The 21,167-nt window shown below is 38.9% G+C and overlaps 1 protein-coding gene across 1 annotated transcript in view; it reads right to left on the bottom strand.

Moving 5' to 3' along the window:
- The window catches only part of tax1bp1.L (Tax1 binding protein 1 L homeolog), a 59,715-nt gene extending 44,758 nt beyond the window's left edge, over positions 1-14,957 (bottom strand). Inside the window, 3 exon segments of the mRNA NM_001102666.1 lie at positions 4,231-4,413; positions 10,308-10,712; positions 14,911-14,957. Of these exon segments, the coding sequence (NP_001096136.1) occupies positions 4,231-4,407 (177 nt within the window). The 5' untranslated portion in view covers positions 4,408-4,413; positions 10,308-10,712; positions 14,911-14,957.
- Between the last annotated feature and the right edge of the window lie 6,210 nt (positions 14,958-21,167).

Here is a 21,167-nt window from a genome sequence, read left to right as displayed (position 1 = left end):
TTTCTAATTGTATGTTTTGCTAAGGAGAACAGCTTAAAGGGCATCGCATTGAAATATAAGGTGCATATATTATTTGGCCCTCTCTTGTCTCCAAATAGAGCTTTAAAAAATGGATGTTCTGTCAGCTGCAAAAACTTTCATATTTTTGGGTGAGACACAGTAGTAGTTAAATTAATTTGGACTTAAAACAGCAATCTTTATTTCTCATTTCCAGACAATGGTACTGCAGTATGTAAATTTGCAGAACCTGCAGACCTGGTGATGATTTAATCCAGGCATGGGTCAGATTTAATTAATGTTCAGAAAAAGACATGCAACGTATAACTAATTACGCCAAATATTTCCAAGCAGGCGACTCATTTGCCTTACAGTACATACTAACAGTAGCTATTCTTCCTACAGTTTATAGCTACCCTCAAGTCATCCCTCAGTTAAGTGAGCCTGTTTTTGTTTCTAAAGTCATTTTATATCTCTGCCAGGAAGATATTAAAAGCAACTTTGAGGGGAAAAAATTCCATACAGTCAAGAAAATGCTAAAAGCAATAAAATTCAAAATGCCGGGAATGCGTTTTAAGGAAACCCCAATTCAATATATAATAGGTTTTGTAAAGCAAACACCCTCTCTAGGCTAATACACAAGGGGAGATTTGTTGCCCACTGTATTGCGGATATAATGAGTCACAAGGAAATTTTGGGCGACTTTGAAAAAACGAAGCGCCGCATGTTTTCCCACTGGCAATTTACTTTATTGGCAGTGAGAACTTACTGTTGTCCGTGTTAGGGCAGATTTGAACACGGGCAACACATTTCTCTGGGTGCCAGGGAATAAGATTTGGTGGAGAATACTAGATACTTCAAAAAAGCTTAATTTGGCAAGTGTGCCTAAATAAATATCCATTCTAGAATCAGAGTTATGTGGGCAGCATTTTAGAGAAGAATTACGTTTTTTTTTTTTGTTTAACCATACCAGATTTACCCTGCAGTTCATCTGTGTTACCTTTAAACTTATGAAGCAAAATGTCCACTTAAGGGGATTTATAATTTAAACACAAGTACCCAAAATGTAATACTTCTTATCACAAACTCAACCAAACTTATTTCTGGCTTTTGAATTGCAAATTGACAACTTGCTCTGGAATCTGCTGGTGAAAATGTTTCAGCGACTCACAGCATGAACGTGCTGTTTGCAGCAGGAAAAAAATTGTTGGGTAATGCAAATAAATAATTAAATATATATAAACAAATGAGAAATTAATAGAGGCTATTTTAAAGCAAATTCCACAAATAAAACATTTAAGTATTTTGGCAGTTACAGGACTGGCTGTGGCAGGAACAATTCTATGGGTGAATAAAAAAAAACAAAAAAACAAGAGTGCTGTGGCTAGTCACAATATTTCTTATTAAACAGAACTCTCTGCGATAGTGGGAAAATACATCTAGTATTTCCAATTCTAAGATAACTGTTCACATGTCGTGTGCTTATTTCAAGTCACAACATAACTTAAAGGGATCCTGTCATGTGAAATCATGTTGTCATTTTGTCAATTTCCCAGCTGCCCCTGGTCATGTGACTTGTGCCTGCACTTTAGGAGAGACCAGGGGTGCTTCACCAATGAGGCGAGTTGAGGCTGTTGCCTCAGGTGGCAGCGCCCCACTAGGTACCAGGGGCAGCAAAAATGCTGCACCTGGTACTTTAAGAGCGAATTTCTGAGGGGGGGGGGGCAGCAGAGGGGCCAGGATCACCCCTGGGAGAGACATGTTTTCTGGCAGGCTACTGTTTTTCCTTCTCATTGTAACTGAATGTGTCTCAGTGAGACATGGGTTTTTACTATTGAGTGTTGTTCTTAGATCTACCAGGCAGCTGTTATCTTGTGTTAGGGAACTGTTATCTGGTTATCTTCCTATTGTTCTTTTGTTTGGCTGCTGGGGGGAAAAAGGGAGGTGGTGATATCACTTCAACTTGCAGTACAGCAGTAAAGAGTGATTGAAGTTTATCAGAGCACAAGTCACATGACTTGGGGCAGCTGGGAAATTGACAATATGTCTAGCCCCATGTCAGATTTCAATTGAATATAAAAAAAAATTGTTTGCTCTTTTGAGAAATGGATTTCAGTGCAGAATTCTGCTGGAGCAGCACTATTAACTGATTCATTTTGAAAAAAAATGTTTTTCCCATGACAGTATCCCTTTAAAGAGGACCTATCATGATGCTCTTTGATACCACCACTCCTTTATCTTGGGCTGGGTTTCACAATTCTGCCATCCTTTATCTACTCCCTATGAGTGTGTGTATGTGCAGCTCTGATAATAAAAGCCATGCGTGGGGAAGCAAGTTATACAGTCACTGTCTCTAGGATAAAAATTGTATTCTACCTTTTACTGGTAAAGATATTTTAAATTAAAAATCTTGTTTACCATACAGTGCAACCCAATTTTAAATATATACTGTCTTACAGACACAATTTAAAATCTATAAAATCTTCCTAAAGTAAGACACTCTCATCGCAAGTTCTCTCATTTATTCATTTAATTCATATTCCGAGCAAATGTGCATAGCGTTCCAAGAAAAGCTCAAAAACACAAAACCAGCCTAAATAATAATAGTAACTCAGTGACTTTTGGGAATGACAGTCCAAATTCCAGGATACAGAACTCTGGCAAGCATATTTCAGGAAACTGACATTCTCTGCCAGAAAAACAATAACTACTCTCCAAGTAGTACTCTATGAGGAGTTCCAGATGGTGTATGTATATATATTTATACACAATTTGGAATAAATTGCACGCCAAGAGCAAATAACAATACCTGGGTGTCAGCGCTTTAATAAAATATACAGAGTTTGTACCTCTGTTTGTGTAAAAAAGTGAGGTATAGTGTGTCCAATGTTTCGGTTCCACACAGGAACTTTCCCCAGGACCCAATACAGTGTCAAATATGATCTGTAAAGGGTCACTGTATCAGCAGATCTCGCATAAATATTAAAAGGAACAGTTTAACGTAAAAATAAAAACTGGATAAATAGATTGGCTTTGCAAAATAAAAAATGTTTCTAATATATTTAGTTACCCAAAAATGGAATGTATAAAGGCTGGAGTGATTGGATGTCTAACATAATAGCCAGAACTCTACTTCCTGCTTTTCAGCTCTCTTAGTTTCCAACGATTGGTTACCAGGCAGTAACCAATCAGTGAGTCACTTAATGCTCCAATTGAGTTGGCTTTTAAAATGGTCTCACAAAATATGTCCCATAGTGTAACAATAATGCTACACTTCTTATTGTTATCACCACAGTAGAGTTCATGCACATTTATCAGGGTTTTTTTTTATAACACAAGTCCAACTGAATGAGCATTTTGTATTACTTCCATAAGCAGAGCATAGTGTGAAATGTAATTCCTTTTCTCCAGAGCACAATGAAAACAAAGCAAATTATATTTGGACTCTGGTTTAACCCTTTAGATACCTTGCTACTGATTTTTTGTCTGTTCTGCCTATCTCTAGAGCCAGCATAATCCCTACTAGTCCAAAATGCCTGGGAGTCCTGACAGATAGACTGACATTTCTTACTACAAATTTTGCAGTTTGATCCTGTAATGTAGATGCCTACTCTCTACCTTGCAATATAAACTAGAGCTGACACTACACTTATTATAATCACCTAAGTTCAGTGAGGCATCGAGTTGGGTACCCAAGAAATACCCATGTTTTGGGTGGAAATGTCCTGATTGCCTAACTGTGCAGGCAGTCCCCAGGTACCCAGGTAAAGCGCAGGTTCTAATGTGAGGGAATTTGCCCCCACTACTTCCAGAAGGAATAGGTTTTTTTTTTTTGTAACCCGGTCGGTCTACCATACAGACACCATTTCCGGTCCAAAGTGATATCACTCCTGGTTTACGCTAAGTTTGGGATAGCGATTACACCTAACCCCCCTTGCAGGTAGAATCAGGTAATGGGTCTGCGGGGGGGGGGGAGAGGTGAAACAGGTTGTGGGTCAGTGGGTCAGTGGGTCAGGCACAGGTTTGCCTGCCTGGACCAGTGCAGGACTCTAACCGAAGTCTAAAATAGGTTAGCTTTGAAGCCATCCTTAAATTGACACTAAATAAGTCCGCAAACAAACATCAAACAAAAGCACTTATTAGACAAACATGACAGTAACATAAACAAATTACATGACTTGCAAGTTTTTGTTTGGGGGGGGGGCATAATAAACATAGGAAAGATGTTCTTACCTTAAATATACCAACCCAATCTTTTGGGTGTGGAAGGATATACTGAGTGAGAGTGTAATGGCACTCAAGAGGGGCATTTGGTAGGTAACTCTTAGCAACATTCTGAAAGATCACGTGTGCAAAGTTGGACATCTGCAGGTTACTGCTTGGTGATGAAAGGTCTTGTAAAGCTGACATTTTAACCTGTAATAAAAAAAGAACATCAATAATTATAATGCACATTTAAGTCTTTGTGGTTGTAATAAAGTCTTTGGATTCCAGAAGCAAAATGATTTCTGACATACAAATGCTGCAGATTGTCTCAGAGGGATTAAGTTTCTGAAATTTCCCCATGATACAACTATATTGTTAGTTTTGTTTTCCCTTTTCTTTCTAAAACAAATCATGCCGGTCTCCATCTTCAGAAAAAAAGGACTATTAACAGTACCTTTAGCAGAAGGGGTGCCTATTCCTCATGGATTCTTGTCCCACAGCTGAAGGAGGTAAAAACCTCCATCCATTTTTTTTTCAAGCTCTACTAGAATTTGAATATTTGATTTACTTTATATAGCCTTGGAAATGGTACTATGGAGACGAAATAGCAGAAAAATACCAGGTAGAAGCTTCTTATCCTAAACAAACCTATTTACTTTTGCTAAGATGTTTCTCAAGAACCAAGAAGAAAATAAGCCACAAGTCAAATGGAAAAGTTAGAAAATAAAGTTTTTTGAGGGGGGGAGAAAGGTGAATTGACTGTCAGGCCTCATGCCAAACATTAAAAGGAAAATGTACACTTCTCGGGAAAAGAAAAACAGACATATGTTTTCTTAAAGCAGTGATCCCCAACCAGTAGCTCACCAACCCTTTGAATGTTGCTCCCAGTGGCCTAAAAGCAGGTGATTATTTTTTTAATTCCAGGCTTGTTTTGGTTGCATAAAACCAGGTATACTGCCAAACAGAGCCTCCCTTAGGTTGCTAGTCCACATAGGGGCTTCCAAATAGCCGATCACAGCCCTTATTTGGCACCCCCAGGAAATGTTTGCATGCCTGTGTTGCTCTCAAACTCTTTTTATTTTTGAATATGGTTAACAGGTAAAAAAGGTTGGGGACCCCTGTCTTAAAGGGCTAGAACATTTTTAGCAACTGACAAATATTTTTCCATATTTGAGGTTTTTATTACTTTTAAAAGATGTACAGAGTAAAAGACAATTCAGTATACAGATTACAATCCAATAAGACAATGACATATCATAGAATCAGTTTTTTTTTTTATTATTCACCTTCCTCTTTACAGCATGCAAAGCCCAGCAGCCAAACAACTGCTGCTTTGTGTAGCAAAAAAATTATTTTTACTTTTATACTAATCTTTCAATTCTGACCCTCTCCTATTCAATTTCCAGTCTGTCACTTAAAGCCCTGCCTCGTTGTTAGGGCATACATGGAGATACTAGCAATAAGGTAGCTGCTGAAATTCCAACCTGGAGAGCTGCTGAATAAAATGCAGATAGGAGCTAGTCCCCCACTGTCCACCTATGCCTCCCAACGCGTTTCACCGGAAAACTGGCTTCTTCAGGGGCATAAGTGATAAGCTCCTATCTGCTCCCTACGTAGTTAGGCAGATTCACTCTGGGAAACTAATGGAAGGGTGGTCTGGGCGGGCGGTCTGAGCTATAGGCCTGACTACTTACTGGGTAGTGTAATCTCTGGTGTAAATCTTCACGTTTGGTTACAATAAGGCACAATTTTTCTTTTGCTAATAAGTAGAGACATTGATTTGTGGCATTCTAGAGTTAACTTACAATTACCAGAACTAATACTGAGCGTCTTACTATTTGTCTATATATAGACACGAACAAGGGGGCAATTCATATATACCCCACAATTGACTATACTTGTATAGATAGTGGCTGAATGTATATCAGCTCACTATTTCCCCTACTTGTCCACTTATGTGTTTTTAAATTGTCTGTATTTTTACGGACATGGTCCAGCTTCATTGAGGAGGATCCTAAATGATGTGTTTTTGTGGTGAAAACATTTTTTAGTAAGATTAATAAAAGTTGAGTTTTAAGTTATGAATTACTACAGCACCTGAACTAGTTAACTGGAGGATTGCAAGAGTGATACAGAAGCTACTATCTATTTCACCCTGTAACTCCTCAATAGATACATTTATTTATGGGGTTAGACATATTGTCAGTTTCCCAGGAGCCCCCAGTCATGTGACTTGTGCTCTGATAAACTTCAGTAACTCTTTACTGCCCAGCAGCCTAACAATAGAACAATTGGAAGGCAACCAGATATCAACAGCTCCCTGGTAGATCTAAGAACAACAGTAGTAAAAATCCAGGTCCCACAGCAACACCTTCAGTTACATTGAGTAGGAGTAAAAGCCTGTCAGAAAACAGTTCCATCCTAAAGTGCTGGCTCTTTCTGAAAGCACATGACCAGGCAAAATGACCGGAGATGGCTGCCTACACACCAATATTACTAAAAGTATTACACTTATTGATTCAGGAATTAAATTTTATATGGTAGAGTGAATTATTTGCAGTGTAAACCATAAAATTAAGAAATAAAAACTACACCATAAAACTCATGACACAATCCCTTTAACAAAAGGATAAGAACCTGGATAGTACCTGACTCAGGAACAATAGAATACTTTCACACAAACAGCCTGGTGTGTGGATTTTTTTAGGGAACCCTAAGGAGTGCAGGAAACAAAGTAAGAGCTATAAAATCAAGCCACAGGATTCACCCCTTGTGTTATTACATGATCTTTCTTTGGAAAGTTTTTTTTTAGGTTTTCATCTTAAAACTGCTGATGATTTAACAGATGTAGGTGCCTGATCGGATCAGACACTGATATCAAACACAAAAGCTTATCTGCTAAATATACAGGTATGGTATCTGTCATCTCGGAAACCCATTATCCAGAAAGCTCCGAATTATGAAGGTTGTCTGTCATTGACTCCATTTTATCCAAATAATCAAAATGTTTAAAAATGATTTCTCTGTAATAATAAAACAGTACCTTGTACTTTATCCAAACTAATTTATAATTAATCAATATTGGAAGTAAAGCCGGCCTTTTGGATTTATTTCATGTTTACATGATTTTCTAGGCTTAAAATATGAAGATCCAAATTACGGAAAAATTACGGAAAAATCTCTTGGAGCATTTTGGATAAAAGGTCCCATAGCTACACAAGTCTTATTCCACTGTTGACACTGCCTAATTAGTATCATCTTAGCCCATGGTACTCTTTGTGACCCGAACATACACCTCATCACTAAGCATCTAGAAACTGTGAGGGATTGTACCATATAGCACCACCTTAAAATGGAGAGAAAATATACACCAAACCCCTAAAAAAGTGTAAATAGCCCCCAATTAAGGAGGACGTTCTTCCAGATAAAAAGCTCAATAACAGTGTAACAAATCCCACCAAAGAAATTAGAGAATACCCAAATGTGGGCTTGTAAATGTTATCTGCATGTTATATGAAACTCAATAATGCAGTCATGAATTTCACCCGGCACAAGTTACACAACCCATGTTAATGCTATATAATCTGGAGAGGATTAACACCACTCTTCTATTTTAAGGATCATCTAAGCACAATAAAGAAAAAGCCTTAAAATGCCAGCGACTCAAAAAATTAAAGAAATAAAATGAATGAAAAAAACTGGATACATCCAATCAAATGGAAAGTGACTCAAATCAGATTTTGTTCAACCCTGATGATGACAAAAGATACAATTCCTAGAAAGACTGTTCAGATCATACTACATTTCTGGAAAGCTGGAAAATTCTCCAGCATTTACAGCAACTGCACGTTAGGACGTTGTGCAACAGTATTACCCGCAGTCCGGCGCTGACCCAAACTTCCAACGAAGTCGCTGCTTAGGTATTTGAATACGGCTTTATTTCAACACACTATGTGATATACATTGGCAGTGGGTATGTGGTAAGACTAACGCGTTTCGTGCCCACTCGGGGCACTTCCTCAGAGACTCAAGATATTCATATATACAGCAAAGACAGAACAAAACAGCCTTTTCTAGGGAATATTTCTGATGCAGCTTCCAAGACTGCCTATGTGACCAACCAAACACCGGGATATTTATGTATATGTATGCATTTCTATTTCATTGGCACTCATTAAAAACTTTTTCACCGTTTCACAAATTTCGCTGGAAATTCGCAAAGTTTTTGGCGAAACGCCCCAAATTCACCCATCAATAAACGAAACGCCTTTATTAAGAAATAACTTACTGAAACTCGGCTACTCTTCAGAAAAGGCGATCGCGGTTCATTGTGCGGTGCTCGATTTCTCCTCCGTGGCTTCCTTTTAGGAGATAGCCAGGGAGGAGAAATTGAGAGTCGCACGATGGTTCGTCGCCCTGTCGACTTTTCTGAAGAGGAGTTTCAGTAAGTTATTTCTTAAAGGGCATGTAAAGGCAAAAAAATAAAATCCAATTTTTACTTTCTTTAATGAAAAAGAAACCTATCTCCAATATACTTTAATTAAAAAATGTGTACAGTTTTTATAAGAAACCAGACTGTATGCAGTGAAATTTTCCCTTCATTTACTGCTGTGGATAGGAATTGTTAGACGGTCCCTAACTGCTGAGCAGGGAAACAATCATACTTATGAACAGCAGGGGGAGCCCCCGCCTTACTTCCCAGCCATGCAGAACTCAAGCAGCTTTGTTTATAACGATCCCTAAGCAGCCCAGACCACACTGAGCATGTGCACAGTCTTAGTCTTGCAAAGATTTTTAACAAAGTTACAAGATGGTGACACCCTGTAGCCAACGTAAATTATTTATTTGATTAGGCTTGTGGTGCAGTAAATTCATGTTTATATTTAGTATACAGAATACAGCATTTCTAGCTTTATCCTATTTTAGACCTTACATGCCCTTTAATAAAGGCTTTGTGATTTTAAAGTTTAATTTGTCTTGGTGGTTTTTTTTCAATGTATACTAATGAATTTTTTTTTGAGAAATTTGATGTTACTGGTCCTTAAATACAAATATTATAAGCAGGCTGTGGCTTTTTCAACAGTCATTCATCGCTTCTGCATAAGTTAAAGGGGTGGTTCACCTTCAAATTTACTTTACGTATGTTATAGAATGGCTAACTCTAAGCAACTTCTAGTTTTTTAATAATTTGCCTTCTTCTTCTGACTCTTTCCAACTTTCAAATGGGTGTCACTGACCCCATTTAAACGACAAATGCTCTGAAAGGAAACAAATGTATTGCCATTGCTACTTTTTTTTATCTTTCTATACAGGGCTCTCTTATTCATATTCCAGTCTCTTATTTAAATCAATGAATCGTTGCTAGGGTAGTTTAGACACTAGCAACCAGACTCATGACATTGCAAACTAGAGAGCTGCTGAATAAAAAAAAGCTAAATAACTAAAAAAAAAACAAAAAAAAAACAAATAATAAAAAATGAAAACCAGTTGCAAATTCTATCAGAATATCACTACATCATGAGAAAAGTTGATTTAAAGGTGAACAACCCCCTTTAAACAGACCACGTTCAGTTCCCAGTTCTTCAGCAGTCTTTCAGTTTTAAAGGCCTCCCCGAGTAACCACGTTACCACAAACACAAGTTGGCTGTTGATGACAGGGTGCAGCTGTCAGTAAGTCACGAGAAGAAGCACCCATACGTAATAAAAGGGAGCAGTATTATGGACTGCAGTGACGACAGCAATTACGTCCCATGAGTCAGAGTCATGCAGGACACACCCCCACACTTACATACTTTACATACATACATACATACAGGTAACCCCATTAACAGGTGTCGGGTGCTTAGACTTTAGTGACGCAGAGCTCGTCCTGGTTGACACCGTTCCAAAAACGTCACAGAGGCCCCTGACCGTCGTACCACAATAACGTAAATCACGGATCTCATACAATCGCCACTATATGACTAAAGTAAAATAATCCAGCTACAGGGAAATACCGATCACAGCATCTTATAATGTATATAAACCAACCCTAAGAGCTCCTTAAATAGTAGCAGCCTGTATATGAAAGGCCACTGTCATTAGTTATCCCTAGTGCCCTTTACCTCTGAAGAAGGCTGTGGGAGGTCGCGGGCCCGTGCTTAGGCCGGTGTAGCCGCTACGTCAAAGACAGATGGTGACAGAGACAGAACCAGCGAACGTCTGACCCCAATAATCCCGTCCGCACTAAGGTGCTTCCGCATGCCAAGCACAGCGATTGTTTTCTTTCCACTGAGTCGTGCTTGCGTATTATTTGCATCACTTCCTTTAGTTGGAACGCGGAAACATATTACCCGGCATCGCATCAAGTCAGCTGATGAGTGGAGAGAGAGTGCTCCCATTTCCTACTGGCGATTCGCCCTCGCGTGACGTCACCCGCACGTGACGTATGGCGTCTTCGTCATGTGATAAATATTAACTAAACGCGGGTGTACCTGTAGAGTTGCTGATTAATGTGTATCATGGCAGGTCTGGACTGGCATTCCAATTACAGAGAGGCCCAAACAGACCTCCCACCAGCCCAATAAATAGTGGCTTTCTATGGCATCTTACAGCAGCCCCTCTGGCATTTGCCAAAACCCACAGATTGCCAGTCCGGGCCTGCATCATGGGTTGTCTCACGGTCCTGTGGTTTCATCGAGATTGGGGATTTGGTGGCTGTATGGGGGTTTAGTGTTCTTCCCTGGGACCACTAGGAAATAAACTACACTAGAGCCCATTGTCTCATAGTATCCCAAGAGAAAGAGAGTGAGGCCAACTCACAGTACAGCTGTGGAATCTGTTATCCAGTTTGCTTTGGATCAGTGGTTTTTAAGTTATTTGGATCTCCATATCTTAGTCTATTAAAAATAATTTAAACATTATTTTCTACTTTTTAAGGCTGTTCCTTTTTCAATTGGCATTAAGTCTATTTGGTCTAAATGGTCTGATTTCTCTATCTGTAAAGGTACAGCGTTCCATTAGTAAGTTGGAACTGGACCAAACGAAGGATCAAGGGAAAGTTGATATCTTTTATTTCCAAGGGATTATAAAAACAAACTATATTAAACCCGGGCTGAAATATTGGCAGAACTTGGGTTTATTTACACTGACATGCAAAACATTGATTGTGCTTGACCAGTTCCTGATGTACAGGAGCAAACCATACCTACACCCTTCCATAAAGGATCTTTAAAACGAGTTACTACATTTAATCATGGCCAGTGAGCAGTGGATCACCATAAACCCAAAACAACATATTGGGACATAAAAGCAGTAATAGTCTATTGCCATATCTTGCCTTTCCTGATTATAGATTGTGGTAAATATTTGTGATTATGGAGTTCCACTGTGGTCTATAATAAATCTGTCCCTGATTTTTTTTTTTTAATTCCTTCTACATGCCTTGACCTGAGCTTTATTCATAGATTAGCCTTGTTGCTGCCTGCCCTGGCTCAGTCTAAGTATGATTTTACTACCTTGTACCAGTGTTCTACCTGAATATACCCTTCTACTCTCCTTACCTCTCGGCCTCCTGTTTCACTATTTCCATTAGGCAAGTCTGCTTTGCTTACTTTGGGGGACTTATCTGTCCATGTGACCAAATCCTTCCCAACATTCTGGAAACAGACTTTTTGACCATGCCCATTTTGTGGCCATGCCACCTAATTATCATGTCCATTTTACAAAATGTGTCATTTTATGAAAGTTTGAACACATTTCTATGGTTTTTATATGTTATTACAGTTTTGCTAATGACGGTGAATTGCCCTTTCACCTGTGAGTCTTAGGTCTTATCTAAAATGCTTACAAAAGTATAAGTATGTATTCTGGGCTCTCTGCCAAGAGCCAGTTAAGTTAGACACTTCTTACCTTTTTCTGGGTGTTCTGTGCAGTAGATCAAAGAGAAATTTTGGACATATCAGTACAAATCCAGGTCTGCGGGTTGAGCTGTCAAAAGCAGGACTGTCCTGCTCGAAATGGGACAGTTGGGAGGTATGCCAAGTCGCAAAAAGCACTCAAATGTTCAGAAGGAAGTCAGTAAGCAAATGTAGAGAAAACATTATGAAAAGATCATGTGATAGCTAAGTTGACACTTAAAACTAATGTGTTTGGACAGGTGATTTGAAATATTTTGTGTGAATTTATGTGCAGTTTCCAGACTTTTAATACTTATAAATCACATTTATCAATACCAGGGCCTAGGCCATGGATTCCCAATAAGGTCTGCAAGTGTCTTGAAAATAAATCAAGATATGAAAAATAAACTGGTAAATAAAAGACTACTGAGTGATTGGCAAATGTTAAGAAAAACGGAGGCAGGTGGAGGTCCAGCACTTGTTTCAAAGAATACCTGGGATAAGAACAATACAGTTGTGTTTGGTTCTTAAAGGAGAACTAAAGCTTAGATAAATAAGTAGGCTAGAAATGTTATACATTAGGTTTTGGGCTTCTATTATTATTAGCATGTATTTATATAGCGCCAACATGTTGCGTAGCACTCTATACTAGCCTAAGGCAACCACAGCCCTTTAGCAGTAACAATCTGTGCCCATTAAGGTGCCTTTGTAGCTCCCCATCTTCTGCTGATTCACTGTACGTGCTCTGTGCTGCTGTTAGTCACTGAGTTTGGAGACCGACTAAATATACAGTACGCATAAAATACAAATGTCGTAATATAAGGCTGATTAGTAATTAATACAAATAATTACTACATAGCAGCACACAAACCAGTGCAACTAACATCAGAATTGAATAATCTTCCCTGTAGCATCATCTTATATTACAGTCAGTAATTTTCTGCTTGATAATTTGCAACCACCCCTAAGCTTAGCTTCTCAACAGCTACTCCAAGCCCACTGAACATGTGAGTGTCACAGACACTTTCTGTGACAAGTCTGAAATCCTGGATCATTGCTGCTATTAAGAAGCTGAAACTTTAGGCTGGTGCAACAAGTTCAGTAAATAAAATATGGCATTTTTAGCCATATACATTATTAGGGTTTAATTCTCCTTTATTTAATGGGTGAACAGAAATAATTTATAGGATAGGTTTGCAAGAATGAATAGCAAACTCCACTTGGAATACAGGTTATAACCTTCAATACTGGGGTGTTTTTTTTCTGGGATAACTGCTCAAAATGCCACAATACAAAAGCTCAATTCAACTTTATGTGGTGGGGGAGATATAGAGACAAAGAAGATTTTGCTATAGATACAGGCAGCAGCAGAAGTGTTTCAAGTTGAAGATGAACATTGAGAAGGAGAGGAAGGAAGATGATTAAGAGTACTGTTTGTTAGGATTTATGATTGGTGGTTCCCTCCAGGAGTGCAGTATTGATGACAAATGTAACATGTCTGAAAAATAGAAAAAAGCACAAAAATAATATAGTTTTTACATACTGTATGATGTTGATTGATGGGAATGTTTAGGATTTATCAGGCACATTCAAAGATAATTTTGGGTGGGGCAGTGGTGCAGTTTCACTATTGTGCACAACTATTCTTGCCTACCAGCTGCCTGCATCGCTATTCTGAACTGGGGAGGAAATTCTGAGGGGCCACAATTGGCTTCCTACCTTGTTATATAAAATTCTAGTTTAATCAGTAATTTTATGAGTTCAAAAGTATTATACGTATTACAATACAATGTAGAAACAGGGCTGGAACTAGGGGTAGGCAGAGTAGGCACGTGCCTAGGGCGCAAAGCTGGGGGGGCGCCAGGCACGTACCTGCTCTGTTGCCTACCCCGTGTCCGGTCCCGTCTCTCCCAGACTGCCGAGTGTAACTTTTCCGAAAATGCGCATGTGCGCACGCCATTGCGCGCTGGAGCGCAGTTTCGTGCGCACTGAGCCGGCGCCGTGGCCCGCCAGGTTGCCTAGGGCGCCTGGCAGGGTTGGCCCGGCTCGGTGTAGAAACATGCCTTTATACCCCCAATCATTTTAGAGACATAACTGACTTGCAATGTTGATAAGAATATAGTTTTAAATGCAGTTTTGTTTTTAGTTACTAGTAGTAACCCTAACAAACAGCAGTTTATAATCCCTAATGAAGGGAGACGGAACACAAAAACAATTAAATGAAAAAGAAAAGATCCAAGGTTGTTTAGACTGCAAATACACAAAATAAGCAAAGTCAATAGGGGTAAATTCTAAGAACCAAAAAACCCTGAGGTGCAAATGCACTTGAGGAAGGGGGTGATCCCCGAAATATTGTGCCGCATTCTGCTGAATACGTGTTTTAAAGGCATTGCCAAATATATTGGTGTGCTGCTTGGAAATCGAAAATGTTTGCTGGTTTGGAGGTTGCTTGAGGAGTTGAATGCACCCGGATGAAGTAAGTGGTGTGTCAAAGATTTATATAATCCACACCAATAACATTGATTTCCTGGATTAAAATATCTTCATTAAGTATCTAAAACTGGGAATCAGACTGTTCAGAAAACCCACCGATCGCAATTCAATCCTACACGCAGCCAGCCAGCATCCACCTGCCACAATCAGGAGTATACCATAATCCCAGTTTCTGCGAGTTATACGGAATAATAATGACAGATACACAGCTGAGGAACAACTTTGGGATATGTTTAATAGGTTTTTGGAGAGGGAGTAGTCACAGGAACTTTTGTATATACGATTGGACCGTGCGCTACAACATACTCAATCAGATTTACTACTCACCAAACCAGGCCTGGACTGAGAATTACAATAGGCCCTGGCATTTCAGGTACACAGAGGGCCACTCAGCCAACACAGAGGCCCAAACAGCCCCAACCAGCCCACTAAATAGTGACTTTCTATGGGACCTTATAGCAGCCCCTCTGGCATTTGCCAGAACCCACAGATTGCCAGTCCGGGCCTGCACCAAACCAAAAACAAAGGAGTTGGTGCCTCTCTTATCTTCACCACCACATTCTCAGCAGCCCATAGACATTTGTTGGCCAGCATTAAGAAACACTGGCCTATGCTCAACATGGACGAATCTCTGTCTTTCCATTCAAACAAGAAACCCATGATGTAGGTACAAACGGGGATGTAGCCTCAGAGACTTACTTGTACGCACTGACTTTAGGGAAATAGCAATTTGGACACTTTTACTGAAAACATTGAGATGTTATAAATGCCCTGACTGTGTTACATGCAGATGTCTGCTGATAGGTCCCGATTTTCCCCACCCACATATCGGTAAATGTTATAAGATTTTACACAGATTAGGCTGCACATATTACTTGCCCTTGCAGACTGTACTACATGGGCAAAACTTGCACCACAATGAAAGAAAGAATTGGAAATCATCGTTCTACCAGCAAGGCATTAAAAGAGGGCAAAGCCCTCCAACCAGTTACTAAGCATTTCCTAACAAAAGGACCCACACTGCCCACTTTTAAATGTATGGCAATAGACTACCAACCTCCCATGGAAAGAGGAGGGGATAGGGAAAGTGCCTTGTTGCGGAGGGAATCCAGGCGGATCCACAAATTGGACACTGTGGCCCCCCATGGACTTAACTTAACCCTTTCCATATAATGCAGACAAATATAAACTGCTACAAAGGATATTGAAAGCATTTTCTTATATCCACAGCACATAGAAACTGGGAAATTCCCACACTTCCTTTAAATGTAATTTTTTTATCTGCATTTTATGTCACCTGGGAAATGCCTGTACAAACATTGCCCAGTTTGTTCTCGGAAATGTGTTAAATTGTGGCACCAAACCTATGATGTGCTACCACATTTCTGACCACATACTGTTGCGTGCTGATAACCTTAAAGGAGCAGTACACCCTTTTGTTCAATATGAGTGCAAAGAATAGGGCTTGTGCTTAACATACATTTTGGTTATTGTTTTGATCATAAAAAAATCTATTATTTTTGTTATTTCTTGATCCAAATGGGCCAAATGGGGAAGGTAGTGAATTAGCTGACGATTATACAACCATCTCTCGTCACCCTTTATTGTGACTGTTTTTATAGCAGGAGTCCATTATGCAGGTGGATTTTTCTGTGCAGTGTTACGTAATTACATACATCACAAGGACCAAACATCGCGTAACTTCTATTTCTCTGTTTGGCTCAGGAAATAATAAATACCATAGATTGTTCATATCGGTATTACTTTAAAGATTAAAGGCGAATCAAACAGATCATTCCCATCACCTGTTTCCAGTTGGAGTGAACAGTGAAGATTTATCTAGTGTTTGAACTAGGAGAGCTGTTTCTAGGTGGATTAAATTAAGCATCACGCAGGTTTCTGAATACACACATTTGATTTCAGCAGGAAGAAAGATGTGGCTTAGTATGCAAGACAGACCCAGACTGAAAATCTGTAGATTCTGGCATAAGCCAGAGGGCCTGCAGTAAAATGCCATAGACAGGGCCTGTGGTTGCTAGTGGCATAAACTTACTATACTCCACAGTATGATGATTTGATTTGCACACATTTACTGAGACCAAGAAACAAAAAGGATCCCACCGAGCCCTCTGTTCTCCTGCTATCTGTGCTGTAATACCCAGGTGAATAACGCTTGCCCAATATACATTTGGTGGGCTATTTACTAAACTCTGAATGCAAAAATCTGATTAACTTCATCTTTATTGAGCAATGTTTTGAAGCAAAGTGTACCCCTTCTTCCAAAAATACTTACATATATTAGGGGAGTTGTTCACCTTCCAAACAGTTTTTTTCAGTTCAGTTGTTTTCAGATCGTTTAGCACAAATAAAGGCTTTTTTAAATTGCTTCCCATTTTTTATTTTTTTGGTTTAGGAGTTTAATGTTTTGTCTCTGGTATTTCAGTCTGGAAATGTATTAATCCAGGTGCAGATTCTGAACTGTTAAAAATTTACTGGAACTGTTAACAATTTACTGGAATATTAGCAACTATTGTATCTAACTGCTGCCTTTAGGGTAAGGTCGCACTGGGCGTTTCGGGGAGATTTAGTCGCCAGGTGACTAATCGCCTCGTCTTTGCGGCGACCAATCTCCTCGAATGCCTTCCCTCACTCTGCGCTGGCTAAAATGAAAAATCACCTGCGCTAATCACACACGGCGATTCGTTTTGCCGCGTGTGGTTAGCGCCGGCGATTTTTCATTTTAGCCAGAGCAGAATGAGGGAAGGTGTTCGGGGAGATTGGTCACTGCAAAGACGAGGTGATTAGTCGCCAGGCGACTAAATCACCCCAAAACTCCCAGTGTGACCTTACCCTAAATGAAACTCAGGGATTCTGCTCAGCAGGGCCAAAGATAAGACATGTATCAACTTATGTATCAATGTAGAACAGTTAGTTGCCGTCCCGCCCCCCCCCCCGAGCTGCTTTAAAGATGCATAAAGAGGTGAGAGTGAAACTTTAAATTTCAGTATAAGAAAAGTCACAAAAAGAAAGTAATTTAAAAAAAAGTCTTTATTTCTATATTTATCTGAAAACAACTGAACTGAAAAAGGTGTTTGTGAACAACTCCTTTAAATAGCAAAGTTTGTCCAGATGCAGTAACCCATTGCAACTCATAAGACGATAGCTAGTAAATATGTAACTAGTCAGATGACTGCTGAATAGATGTTATGCTTTAATGTTTATATGATGCTGGCTCCTGTGTCTCAACCGAAATGCACTACTTTGGTCTTTACCTAAATTGAACACAGGGTGGGATTGGTGGCCGCCATGTCTGGCTGTATCATGCCAGGTGTGCAGGCTTCCAGCAGAAAGCTCACTGTTAGCCAACCAGGCCTTGGCTTCTCATGCTCATGTTCTGTTCATTGCTGGAGACTGCATATGGCAGCCACCAACCCCTTGTGCTACACTGCATTTTCAAGTTAGGCAATGGAGCAGCTTTGATGGAAGCATTAGGTTCAGTTTGGAAAAGAGCAGGGGGCCCTTTCAGGGGCAGCACCTTTTAAAAATAATTAATAGAGACAGAGAGTTTGTCTACCTTTTAAAGGGAAATTATTGCAACAATTCACTCCTGTAACCAGGTATTCTGGACTATTTGGCTCCTGATAAAATCAGCAATTTATGGTTTCACCCATTTGTCTGTAAGCCTATTAAGTCTTGTCTGTTTAAATAATTATATTACGCTATTACCTTCTCCACTTGCAAACTTTTTTTTTTACAGATGGTTCAATCTCAGCAAGCTGCTAGTCTGTATTTGAAAGTTCCTGCCTGACTCTTTGTACTGCGCTCTTAACTGTTTTAATCATTTGGAAATTTTAAAATAAAAATATATTTTAAAGAGGTCCATCTAGGTATTAGCATTTCACAGGCTGTTCAGCATGCTCCTTCTGCCAAGTTATTTACTATTAACTAAAATGCTATCTGTATCGTTTCTTTACAGTTTACTTGATATATGTACCCCAATGAATGCAATGAATGACTGAAACAAATATTTCAGAGACTATTGGACTCATCTAAATTCTCAATGTGGAAATAGTGTTTATCTGAATTACAGCTTTGTTATGCTGTAATCAACCCTGTAACAGCCTGTTTTTTGTATTATTTTTAAAACAATAAATTATTTTAATATTTGCAGGTAGCCAGGGGCGTAACTATAGAGGAAGCAGACCCTGCGGCTGCAGGGGGGCCCAGGAGGTGTAGGGGCCCCATGGGCCCTAATTCATATAAAATTTCAATAAATATTGGAGAAACAAGTCAACCCCAAAACATTTTGGGGGCCTGAAAAATAATTTGCTGTGGGGCCCAGTAATATCTAGTTACGCCACTGCAGGTAGCAGTACATTTTGTTTAAAAACTAGGGTAATTATGATAGCAAGCTTTTAAATAAATAGCATTGTCTTTTTTCCAATAAAAATGTTACTCCAGAACGCTGGTAATACAGTAATAAAGAACACATTTGAGCAGTGGTTTAAGCCCTTGTATGAGGTCCAACATGTCAGGCTCACCTCCACTTAATGAGGATACAGATATATAAAAACAACCATTGAATTGTAGTTCCAAAAAGATCTAGTGTTAATTAGTGTTTACTTAAAATCATACCCTAATTGTCCTTTAGGCTAAGCTCCAGAGACACTCGGGGGTGTTCCTCCCAGAATCCTAAAAACATTTTTAAACAACAATTTACTAGGAGGCCGAATAAGAATGTATAGCCTGTTTATTTGTTTTTGTGACGCAAAAATAAGTATAATGAAATACAATATGCTTTCATGTTTATATTTGAAGGAATTATGCACATAACAATATTAAATGAATGCTGTTAACAACATTGACCAGTTCTTTTTATTGATGGCTAAAATGTTACATAGCACATTACGCATCGTGATGGAACATATTAGAAAACACATGTCTCAAAATTTTGCTTATTAGGGAATAGGTCCTCGCATGTGTACTTTGGATTCCAATTGCAACACTTAATTAGAATTGATGAGAAAAGCTATTCACGGCCTGCCAGACCTGCCAAGTCTTCTAAGTCTATGTGAGTGAGATTGATGGAATTCGTGGCTTTTCATTGGAATGTCTTGGGGTATAGGTGAGATCAGACATTGTGTGTGCGAGACACAGAGCTCCCTCAAGGTGTTAGACTTGGCAACCTTGGGCTGTACAATGGCATGTAGGAAAACATGGAACTACAAATTCAAATTGCTGTTATTTCACAGTTGGATTGCAGCATTGTTAAAATGGAAAGGCTTGTTTCATTACAGAAAAAAATCCCAGCACTCTGGGAAGTACCTCTCCCTGGTGTGTAATTACTACAATGTGCACAGGAGACATGTCTGGGAATGTTTGCTTTTTTTATAATTCTAAGGTTTAATTAATCATGAAAATACTTTCATAAAGAGAAAATGAATGACATATATAAAAGATCATTTTTGATATAATATACCAGTCATGCATGCTGTGAGAAGTTTTGTAAATATTATGCTAGGTACATGTAACATGAGGCAAAACGTGTACTGAGAATTTCTAGGAAGTATTATATACAAATGGTCCAGTGAGGTTTAGAATCTGTATTGCCTTGAAATCGCGATAACATGGGTTGTGATAGTAAACAAGCAAATGTAAATGGTTTCAAGTTATTGTGTTTGCCTCTGGTTTATGTAGGTTTTCTAAACTGAAACCTAAAACAAGGTATAACGATTTCCAAATGTCCTACTTCTTATTAGGAAGGTATTCATTTGCACTGCAGTTTAGAATAGTTTTTTTTATTAATATATTTGTTAGCATTAGCCCAGTGTTTACTATCCGACCTGAGAGTAGTACAAGCAACAGAAGGGGTTAACCAGTCAGTTCAGTTCACACTAGAAGTTGATCGGCAAAATCATTGTAATGAGGAGCCATACAAGTACAGGTATGGGACCTGTTATCCAGAATGCTGGGGACCTGGGGTTTTCCACATAATGGATCTGTAATTTGGATCTTCATACCTTAAGTCTACTAGAAAATTATGTAAACAATGAATAAACCCAGAATTTTATTTCAGTTTGGATCACGTAAGATGTACTGTTTTATTATTACAGAGAAAAAGGAAATAATTTTTAAGAATGTGGATTATTTGGATAAAATTGAGTCTATGAGAGACTGGCATTTCGTAATTTGGAGCTTTCTGGATAATGGGTTACCGGATAACAGATCCCATACCTGTACAGGCAAACATAAATTGTTCTGAAGGATCATAATTAGTTGCAGTCACATCAGAGTTGATTGTCCAAAATAAATTCTTGTTGGTTTATGCTCATTTTTGCCACATGTGGTCAACAGCACACATTGATCATCCCACTAAATGATTAGTACAGTTTTATAAACCATATGTGAAACCTGACTCCACAAAATCTGCCTGATCATATTCAAAAATAAGTGTTGTTTTATATGGTTATTTGAGGTATTCTTGCAGCAGCTCCAACACTGTTGAATACTTGACAGCATTAAGAAATTGTGTACAAGATATTCTAAACACATTCCTAAATTGTACAGGATATTCCCTATTCTCTCTTGCCTTTT

The sequence above is a fragment of the Xenopus laevis genome, chromosome 6L, assembly GCF_017654675.1.
Source record: "Xenopus laevis strain J_2021 chromosome 6L, Xenopus_laevis_v10.1, whole genome shotgun sequence".
Taxonomy (NCBI): Eukaryota; Metazoa; Chordata; class Amphibia; order Anura; family Pipidae; genus Xenopus; species Xenopus laevis.
This window is presented reverse-complemented; position numbering and strand designations above follow the sequence as displayed.